Source organism: Rattus rattus, chromosome 4 (assembly GCF_011064425.1).
Source record: "Rattus rattus isolate New Zealand chromosome 4, Rrattus_CSIRO_v1, whole genome shotgun sequence".
NCBI classification, from domain to species: domain Eukaryota; kingdom Metazoa; phylum Chordata; class Mammalia; order Rodentia; family Muridae; genus Rattus; species Rattus rattus.
In genome coordinates this window covers 148,660,215-148,670,663 of record NC_046157.1, presented here as the reverse complement: position 1 = coordinate 148,670,663, position 10,449 = coordinate 148,660,215, and the positions used below count along the sequence as shown (strand labels likewise).

General features: G+C 51.8%; 1 protein-coding gene across 1 annotated transcript; it reads left to right on the top strand.

Annotated features, from left to right (window-relative positions):
- Window positions 1–1,087: 1,087 nt before the first annotated feature.
- On the top strand, window positions 1,088–9,846 carry Dnpep (aspartyl aminopeptidase). The gene is made up of 15 exons (XM_032901401.1): window positions 1,088–1,218; window positions 1,320–1,413; window positions 1,494–1,582; window positions 1,680–1,793; window positions 2,038–2,163; window positions 2,355–2,485; window positions 2,709–2,784; window positions 2,891–2,998; window positions 3,740–3,817; window positions 4,850–4,933; window positions 5,894–6,054; window positions 6,420–6,459; window positions 6,566–6,667; window positions 8,927–9,094; window positions 9,702–9,846. The coding sequence occupies exons 1-15, from the start codon at window positions 1,198–1,200 to the stop codon at window positions 9,750–9,752; spliced, it is 1,443 nt and encodes a 480-aa protein (XP_032757292.1). The 5' UTR covers window positions 1,088–1,197; the 3' UTR covers window positions 9,753–9,846.
- The last annotated feature ends 603 nt before the right edge of the window (window positions 9,847–10,449 follow it).

Genomic DNA, 10,449 nt, shown 5'->3' with positions numbered 1-10,449 from the left:
ATTTATTTTAAGCTCATGGAGGTCAGCGGCTGTGCTAATACCACCGAGGCGCTAGAGGGCCCTGCCGCGGCGGTGGGCTCCCCTGCCTAGGGTGCTCCAGGAGCTGAACGCCTCGCATCAGCTTCAAGGCTGCTGACAAAGGGAAGGGCAGAGTGGGTCGACGCCAGTAGAACTCCGCCTGATGGAGGCGGGGCTAGAGAGGCAGCAGGGGCGGGGCCTGCTGAGGAAGCCCTGAAGAGGCGGAGCTAGAGGAGCAGCGGGGGCAGGGTCTGGAGAGTAGCCCTGATGGGGCGGAGCTAGTGGAGCAATGAGGGCAGGGCATGAGACATATCCCCTAACGGGGCAAAGCTAGCGGGACAGAGGGGCGGGGCGCGGTATGACTGGTGCTGACTAGTCCACGTGGTTAGAACGCACCCTGATTGGGAGGAGGCAGGTCAGTGAGGCGGGAGCGGAACCGGAACATGTCCTAACAGGGGCGGAGCTCTCGGAGTAATGAGGATGGGACGCGGCCTGATTGGCGCAGAACAGTCCGCGTGTTTGGAAGGAGGCCTGACGGGAACTGAGCGAGAAGCAGGGGTGGAACCCGACCGAGGCCTGAAAGGGGCGGAGCTCGCGGAGCAGCGGGGGCGGGGCGAGGCCTGGTTGAGGTGGAGACCCGGTGGGGCCTGACGAGAGGCGGATCCCACAGCTCGGCGAAGGCGAGGCCTGATCAGGAAGGGAGGAGCGGAGAGGCAGGGGCGGGCCGAAGTTCGACCCCTGGAGAGGAGTGCGGTAGGACTATGCAGGTAGGTGGCTGCCGCCGGTCCCGCTTCAACTTCGTCTAGACAGCCGGCCGCGCGCCCTTTTGGAGCTACGCTTAAGGCGGCGCTGAGACGAGCGTACTCCGGTTTCAAAGTAAAACTGAAAGCCTCCGCGGTGGCCTGACCTTCCGGAAGTCTGAAGGGCTGTCCAGTGACTGACTGGGAGGGAGGACAGGTGGAGTAGTGCTTTGATTCCGGACACGGTGGCCTTTTCAGATTTCAGGTCCGCTCCGCGGCTGGATTTCCGGGCTGGGCGGGGAGTGGGTTGGGATTTAGGGGGCGGGCCTTTCAGGTCCTGCAGTTCCAGGGACAAAACTGGGTGGAGGTCCTCTAGCCCTGGAACTGAACCTTTGAGTCGAGGGCGGTCGGTCGACCTAGGAATCCACATCTGTCGCTAATGAATCCCCCGGAAGCAGAGGTTGAGCCTTGGCGTTCTCATTTCTAGGATCCTCGGAGCTCGGGTGAAAAGAGTGGTCCTAGACTTGGCAACAGCTTGAATTCCCCCTTCCTTCCCCGTAGGTGGCCATGAACGGCAGAGCTAGGAAAGAGGCTATCCAGGCCACAGCCAGGGAGCTCATCAAGTTCGTGAACCGGAGCCCCTCTCCTTTCCATGGTAGGTGACCACGGTTAGGGAGGCTAGAAGTGGGAGTGATTTGACCAACTTCCATTGCTGTGAGAGCCCTTTTCCTACAGTCGTGGCCGAGTGTCGCAGCCGCCTACTCCAGGCTGGCTTCCGTGAACTCAAGGAAACAGAGGGCTGGGATATCTTACCAGAAAACAAGGTACTAAGGGATAGTATGGGGTCAGACCCTGTTTCAAAGTCCTGTGTTCCAGGTCATTAAGCAACTCACGCCCCTGTCTTTCAACTTTCTCCCCCAGTACTTCTTAACCAGGAACTCCTCCACCATCATTGCTTTTGCTGTGGGGGGTCAGTATGTTCCTGGCAATGGCTTCAGCCTCATTGGGGCCCACACGGACAGTCCCTGCCTCCGGGTAAGGAGTTAGGACTTGGCTGGACTGAAGGGAGGTGCGGGGGCAGTTGGGATGAAGAGATCTATGAAGCTCAATTTGGAAGGCTACATCTCAAGGTCCTGGGAAGTAGGCAAACCTGCCCCATGCTCCCCCACACTTTCAGCTGTCAACTGATGTGATGTTTGCTCTGTATAACTTATTGCCTGAGTCTCACTTCCAGATGTTACCTTTCAGACATTCCCTTTCTTCTCATTTTTATGCTCAGGTGAAACGCAAATCTCGCCGAAGCCAGGTGGGCTACCACCAGGTGGGCGTAGAGACCTATGGTGGTGGGATCTGGAGCACGTGGTTTGACCGGGACCTGACCTTGGCTGGACGAGTCATTATCAAGGTGGTATAGAGGGGCTAGGAACTGGGGAGGTTCTCTCTTCGGCAGCCTGAAGATTGAGTGTCACATTTCTTCAGTGTACCAGTGAAGAGTCCTCGTGGGGAAGAGGGGACATGGTTATTCTGGGTTTAGTAAGGGATTTTATCAGCTGGATGTGGGAGGTGCCCAGTTCTGACTTGGCCAGTTGGCCACAGTGCCCTACGTCAGGCAGACTGGAGCAGAGGTTTGTGCATATAGAGCGGCCCATCCTGCGCATCCCGCATCTGGCCATCCATCTGCAGCGAAATGTCAATGAGAACTTTGGGCCCAACACAGAGATGCACCTGTAAGTACATCAAGGGCTCTGATGGCTGTGAGGGGTAGGGTATGGCACCAGGTAACAGAGGGACCCACTGGGACCCAGAGGACCACCTCTTAGTGACCATCATCAAGTTGCACTTTTGGAAACCAGTTCAATCCATTTGGGGAGTGGGCTGGGAGTCGGAGGACGAGAAGAGGCCTATGTTCATGGCTGTCTCTTTCCCTTCTCTCAACCCATTTCCCCACAGAGTCCCTATTCTTGCCACAGCAGTTCAGGAAGAGCTGGAGAAAGGGACTCCTGAACCAGGGCCTCTCAGTGCTACTGTAAGAAGCTCCCTGCCCCAGGGAGGGTGGCAGAGTGGAAACAGACCAGTCCCTCGAAAGGGGCAGAGACGAGCAGGGCCAACTTCCAACACCTCCTGCCTTACAGGATGAGCGGCACCACTCAGTCCTCATGTCCCTGCTCTGTACCCATCTGGGACTGAGTCCTGACAACATCATGGAGATGGAGCTCTGCCTGGCAGACACCCAGCCTGCAGTAAGGAGGGTTGTGGTGGGGTCTTCCAGGGTCCCTGCCAACCATAGCATATCCCTGAAGCTCCTCAGTTAGTTTCATCCTTGTTCTTCCCAGTAGTTGGCACTTCCTCTGCTTTCAGTAGTTGGCCAATAAGCAGAGCATCTCCCCAGAAGACCCTCCTACCGAGACTGGGTGTGATGTGTGAGGTGGTGCCTATCTGCTTTGTCCTATGCTGGCTCTGAACCTCTGAGGGAAAGAGGCCTAGTGCCTTCCAAGTGCTAAGTAGGGAGCTGCTAAATCTTTGGATCCTTGGTCCTAAGTTTCTGTTAGCTGTTTTCTTCCTTTTAGTTGGCATTGTTTTGCGTTTTTTTGTTTGTTTGTTTGTTTTGTTTTGTTTTTGTTTTTTTTTTAGACAGGGTTTCCTCTGTGTAGCCCTGGTTGTCCTGGGACTCACTACATAGACCAGGCTGGCCTTGAACTTACAGATCCTCCTGCCTCTGCTGTTCCAGTGCTGGGATCAGTGGTGTGCACTACCACCGCTGGCTGCTTTTTTTTTTTTTTTTTTTGGTGACCACTTAGCCCTCCTTTGACCTGCCCCCCCAGTAGAGGTCAGATACTATAGGCTGCCCTTTCCTGGCCTTCATTCTCTGCTGAACAGCAAGAATAGTTTCCTGAGCCAACAGTCAAGAGTTGCTCTGGCCCTTGGGAACAGGGAGAAGTGGGGAGGGGCTGGGCACTTAGGTGTTCATTCTGTCTTTTTAGACCCTGGGTGGAGCCTATGAAGAATTCATCTTTGCTCCTCGACTGGACAATCTGCATAGCTGCTTCTGTGCCCTGCAGGTGAGGAGCCAGGGCACCCAGGCAGCATGAGAGGCAAGGAGTTAAGAATTGAGCCCCAGGAGGTGGTGAGAGATGGCTACTTAGCCAGGCCTTCACCCTGTTGGCGCGGGGAAGGGCCTATATGCTGCAGCCTTGACATCACTATTACTGTGTTGGTCTGGGGCCAGGAGCTAATGTGGAAAAGGTGGCAGTGGGGTGCCATGGTGTCATCTACTTTTCCTTAATGACCTCTGTCTGAAAACAAAGGCCTTGCCACTGTGGAAAACAATCTCTCACTTACTGCTTGCCTTCTTTGTGATCCTTGAACCCTCAGTAGGGCTGTCTGTACCTCTTGCTCACCTTCATGGTCTCTACTTCTGCTCTACCCCAGGCAGGCTGTTTCTCAGCTTTCTCCCCTTTACCCTTCCCCTGCTGCTCAGCTTGCCTCTCCCTGCCTGTCTTGTGGTTGGAGATAGGCTTTGGGTAGAACTGTAGATCTGGGGCCTGTGTCTGCTTCTGAGGCAACCAGCTGGGTTCATGGACATGTCTAGAGCTGTGAAGCCCGTTGGTTTGACCTCCCAGGACCTAAGTTTTCTGTCTGTTTTCAACATTATCCTCCCGCCTTGTGCATGGGAGTGTATGAGAGCAAATACCCAGAGAATGGATTTACTTATTCCATTAAAAGGTCCTCTTCCACTCGCTGCCAGGCAGTGCCCTAAGAGAAAGGTTGCTGAGAGCCCAGCCCACCTCACTGGCAGGGCCACATCTCCCTCCTAGGTACTAGCAGACAAAGTCTTAAGAAGCGGGGGCTGGAGAGATGGCTCAGTGGTTAAGAGCACTGACTGCTCTTCCAGAGGTCCTGAGTTCAATTCCCAGCAACCACATGGTGTCTCACAACCATCTGTAATGGGATCTGATGCCCTCTTCTGGTGTGTCTGAAGACAGCTACAGTGTACTCATATACAAAATAAATAAATAAATCTTAAAAAAAAAAAAAAAAGTCGTAAGAAGCAAAAGGGCAGGGATGATGAGCCTGTCTCCTTCCCCACCTAGGCATTGATTGATTCCTGTGCATCCCCTGCCTCCCTGGCCAGGGAGCCACATGTGCGCATGGTCACGCTCTACGACAATGAAGAGGTATGTGGAGGGCTGGAGCCGAGGTCCCTGGGTGGAGTGTTCAGTAGCTACTTGGTGGCTGACACTCAGAGTGGACCAGGGCATTCTAGAGGCCCCAAAAGAGGAAGGAGGAGAGCTGCCAGTGCTTCCGAGCTCTTGCTCCCTTCTGGCTCTAAGTAGATCTTTGTAACAGATCTAGTCCATAGCCCATATTCTCTTGTATACCTTGCTGCATTCCTGTCCCAAGGACGGGGGCACTGCACGGGTCATCTTTCAGGTCTGTGACTTTGCACATAATGGGTTCTCAGCTGTGTGATTGGCTGTAATCTTGAGATGCTGTGGTGGAGCTTGACAGGTAGCCAGTGCTCTCTCAAGTAATTCCCTGGGTCAGTTAGCAGTTGGGATAGGTCTCTGGTCTATTATGCTAGTTAGCTATTCCCTCTATGGCCATCTTGTCTACACCCAGTCAGCAATAAAGGAGAAGGGAGAGAATAGATGCCTGTGTCTTTAAGAGTCTGATCCCGAAATGGAATTCAGTATTACTTACATTCACAGAACTTAGTGTGGCCACATTCAGCTAAAAAGGAAACTGGAATGCTGTCTCTAGCTGGGAGTTAGTTGTGTAGCTTTACTTTGGGTCTTCTGTTATGAAAGGTATCATGGATAGTTAACAGTCTCTGTCACTAATGTAAGGGAAATTATCCAGGGTGTTGTGACATCTGCTGAGCCCTAGGTGTAAGTGTCGGGGTGCAGTGTGGAAACCCCATCAGTAAGTGCTATTTCTAGCCCTTACTTGACTGGGCATTAGTCTGGTCCCAGTCCACTGTCAGTTGTTCAGAAATGGCCAGGGCTTAGGAAAGTCTCTGAGGACACCTATCCCTACCAAGTGACTCAGGTGGATCCTGGGCCATTCTGAACACTGAGCCCTTACAGTCCAGGCCCATGTCCAGATTCCCACAGTCAAATCTCTGCCATCTCCAGGTGGGGTCAGAGAGTGCACAAGGAGCACAGTCTCTGCTGACAGAGCTGATACTACGGCGCATCTCAGCCTCAGCTCAGCGTCTGACTGCCTTCGAGGAAGCCATACCTAAGTCCTTCATGATCAGTGCAGACATGGCCCATGCTGTGCACCCAAACTACTCGTGAGTCTTCATACCAGACAGTACTTATGCTAGAGACTCGGCATAGCCCACTTGCAGCCTAGTTCCTGGCATTGCCTCTATCTCCATCTGCTGGGAGGTTCAGAGTCTTCCTTTGATTGTTCCAAGGCCAGACTTAATCAAAGCCATGAGCTGCCTAAGCCGGGTGTGTATGTTAAATAAGCTTTGTCTATGACCTTTCATGGCTTGAATCTGCCTGAAACATTTGTTCTGATGCTCTTGAGGACATGCAGGGCTAGGTGGGAAAGAGTGCCATGATCCATTAGTGCCATCTGCCTTGGAAGCGGCGATGGCTGTTGACAGCCCTCACTACAGTGTGCCCTCCTGATCTTTGTTACCTCTCACAGGGACAAGCATGAAGAAAACCATCGGCCCTTGTTCCATAAGGTGAGATGCTGCTTCTCAAAGATGTAGTGTCCTGGCTGACTCTGGCCTGTGTGCTTCACGCAGGCCTCACATTGTCTCTGCTCTGTTTCCCCATGACTGCTCCCAGGGGCCTGTGATCAAGGTGAACAGCAAGCAGCGCTACGCCTCTAATGCGGTGTCTGAGTCCCTGATTCGAGAGGTGGCCGGCCAAGTTGGAGTGCCCCTGCAGGTGAATGGGCATCTTTTCTGGGATGGTGGAGGGAACCGGATAAAGACATAAGCTGATGTGCCCCAGTGAGTGGGAGATAGACTTTAGTGGAGGGAGTCCCGATGAATGAGAAGATCGGGGTCTGAGTGCAGAGCTAGGTGCAGTGACTTGGGCCCAGTTTGCTAAGCTGTCTGAGTTTCAGTGTGCCCATCTGTAAGGTGAGGATGATCGTGACCCTGCCTGCTGGCTTCTGTAAGGGTTACTCCTACCACCTGGTTAGTCCTGCCCTTTTTCCTTCTAATACCCCACGTCCCCGTGTCTTTCTTTTCTTATACCTCAACCCAGAAGGAATATTCAAGACTGGAGAATCCCAAGTGTTCATTTCCCTCTGGCTTGAAATCACCCCTCATTGTCCTCAGTTGCACTGCATGTGTCCACACGAATTCCACATCAGGGATTAGGGCCAGGGAAGTCCAGTGAAGGACAACACCCAAGTTCTGGGAGAGACAGGACTAGACAAGGGCTGTCTGTACGTCAGTGTCTATCTTGTCCCATGTCGTGTCTGATTGGTCCACTCACAGAGAGGTCTCTGGGAAGAAGTAAGAGGTAGCCTCTGAGAAAGAAATACTATGGGAAGGTCCAGAGGAAGAACATCTCAGCCAGAGGGAACAAACAGAAGGATCCCCAGGGGGAATAGTAATGGGTTAGTCTAGTAGCAGGAGAGAAGGCCGGCATTGAGAGCAGGAGGGACAAGAGAAGAGGCTCACCCAGACCAATTTGCTTCTGAAGCTCACTTCCTGGTGCCAGGCTTCAGCTTCTTTGCATGACCTCTTCAGTCCTGGACCTTCAACTGCCCCTGCGGCTGCACCTTCACCAATGGCCTCTCCAGGCCTCAGTGTCAAGCCTCAGCTGCTTTCTGTGACTCCTACATGCCTTCAAAACCAGTACCACCTGGGTGATTTTTTAACATTATCAAGTCCAGCTGCAGTGCTAAGTAGCATAGCCCTTTGAAACATAGTTTCTCTGTGCTCTCAGAAAACACTTCCCAGAAGATTTCACCTCAGTGATGGTTTCTTCTTAATCACTGCTAACTTCTTGGCTCAAGCTGACCAGCATCAACTGTCCTAGTAATGTAAAAGTTTCACTTTCAGTCCCAGCAAACAAGAACCACAGAATCTTAAAATAGCAAAGGGCCCTTTCCTGTGAGATGTCATGGAACCATGCCTCCACCTTCTGCACTCTCTCAATATTCTTCTCTTCCAAGCTCCTACAGAACATCCACTGAGCTCTTAACACTCAACAGTTCTAGCCCAAAGTTCCAAAGTCCTTCCACAGCTCTCCCCAAAACATGGTCAGGTCTGTCACAGCAATACCCCACCACACCGATACCAATTTGTCTTAGTCAAGTTTTTATTCCTGCACAAACATCATGACCAAGGAGCAAGTTGTGCAAGAAAGGGTTTATTCAGCTTATACTTCCAGAGCAAAGTCCATCACGGAAGGAAGGCAGGACAGGAACTCAAGCAGGACTAGAACCCAAAGGCAGGAGCTGATTAGAGACTAGGGAAGGGTGCTGCTGACTGGCCTGCTTTCTTATAGAACTCTGGACCACCAGCCCAGGGATGGCACCACCCACAGTGTGCTGGGCCCTCTCTCCCACTGATCACTAACTGAGAAAATGCCCTACAGCTGGGTGTCATGGAGGCATCTCCTCTACTGAGGCTCCTTCCTCTCGGATGCCTCTAGCTGTGACGACTGACACAGAACCTGCCAGTACAATGAATTAATACTGTAATTCTCACTTGACTAAAATTTGACTTATATTTCTGTTTTACCCTTTAAAAAAATCTTAAAATTTAGCATCATCTTATGATTTTTTTTGTTTGTTTTTTCAGTTAGGGTCTTATGTAGCCCATATAGCTTCAAACTCACTCTGAAGCAGGATATAGCTGTAAGCTCCTAATTCCTCCATCTCCAAAGTCTTGGGATTACAAATGTGCACCACCATGCCCAGTGTATGCGTTGCTGGGGATCTAACCCAGGGCTCCATGCATGCTGAGCAAGCCCTCAGCCAAGTGAACTATACCCTCATCCCAGCCGGAATTTTTAGAACATTAGAACTACCAAGTTTTTTCCCTTTGTGTATTGGGGTTTCCTGTTGTATATGAGGATAACAAAAGGGTAAAGACAGAACTACCTGCCCTGTGGCTCTAGGGTAGCTTTCTCCTTGATCTTAGTGATCATACCTAGTGTTTAGCTTATGACCTCTCCTCTCGACAGGACCTCATGGTCAGGAATGACTCTCCATGTGGTACCACCATTGGACCTATCTTGGCTTCTCGACTGGGGCTTCGGGTGCTGGACTTAGGCAGCCCCCAACTGGCCATGCACTCTATCCGGGAGACAGCCTGTACCACTGGAGTTCTCCAGACCCTCACCCTTTTCAAGGTAACTCTCTCATGCATGTGTGTGCGAGCGCGCGCCGTCAGTAAGTGGCTTGCTTTGGTGCTGGGGGCTAATTGCTGTCAAACTACAGTGTAGAAAACTGTCCCTGTGTCAGCTTCTATCACTAACAAAGTGAGTGAGGAAGCAGTTACTGAGAAGTCAGCGTTTCAGAGGCTTTAGTTCATGGCCAACTGCCTGTTGGTTTGAGGTCTGTGCTAAGCAGAATGTCATGGTGAGAACATGCGCTAGAGGAATCTGCTGCCTTGGGAGTCAACAGGGAAGAGGGGTGGGGGAAGGAGGGAGAAAATGGGTTCCAATGTCCATCAGAGGTATTCGTCATCCCTTCAGGCTCCACTCTCTCCCAGAAATGCTAAGCCTTTATAACATTGGCCCTCAAGGACACTTACGAAGGCCTACCCTTCCTCATCCTTAAGGCCCCAGAGGAAGGTGGGTGACTGGAAAGGGTCTGAGGGATGAGGAGGCAGGCCAGTGCATGAAGCTTAGAAGCCTCGGTACTTGTTACTAGAGCTGGAGGTGATGGGAGGTGAGTGGTGGGGCACTGCTGTCTGCTCACTCACTAATTCCCAGTTCCCTCTGCCTCTCATTGTAGGGCTTCTTTGAACTGTTCCCTTCTGTAAGCCGTAACCTCTTGGTGGACTGAGGCCTCTTTCCAAGACTTGTCTTCCACCCCTTCGATTGAGAGGGGAGGATCTCGTTTAGCTGATGCTGGGTTATTAAAGTAGATTTTCACTCCAGCTCTCTTGTGCTTTTTCTGAAGCTGCAGGGTGGGGGATTGAGCCTGGCCTGAACCTCTGGAACCGGGCCAGGTAAAAGGTTGTCCCTTCTCGAATCTCACCCGAACCAGAAGCTTCTGCTTACAAGGGACTTCACACCACTTGTTATTTTATTAGATTTATTTTATGTGAATGAGTGTTTTGCCGGGTGCCCATAGAGATCAAAAGACATTGGTCCCTTTGGTCTGTCGTTACGAGCCACCATGTAAATGCTGGGAACTGAACCCAGGTCCTCTGCAAGAAGAACACAGCCATCTCTCCAGCCCCCTCCACACTTCTCAAAGCACTGCCATTCATTGTGATTTTGATTCCCCAGATTTTTTTCTTTAAATTGGTTATTTTATTTACTTACATTTCAAATGTTATCCTCCTTCCCAGTTTCCCCTCCACAAACCCCCTATCCCCTTCCTCCGATCTCCCAGACTGTTAAGGGGTTAGGCCAGAGAGATGGCTCAGTGGTTAAGAGCACTGGCTGCTCTTGCAGAAGATCCAAGTTCAGTTCCCAGCATCTACATGGTGGCTCAGAACCCTCTAACTCCAGTGGCAGGGGACTTAGTGCCCCTC

Bases quoted from the DNA above. Each gene is read 5' to 3' on its own strand.
- Dnpep (XM_032901401.1), top strand. From the start codon at position 1,198: ATGAATCCCCCGGAAGCAGAG. The intron at 1,219-1,319 runs GTTGAGCCTTGG...CCTTCCCCGTAG, and splicing joins TGAATCCCCCGGAAGCAGAG to GTGGCCATGAACGGCAGAGC. The intron at 1,583-1,679 runs GTACTAAGGGAT...TTTCTCCCCCAG, and splicing joins ATATCTTACCAGAAAACAAG to TACTTCTTAACCAGGAACTC.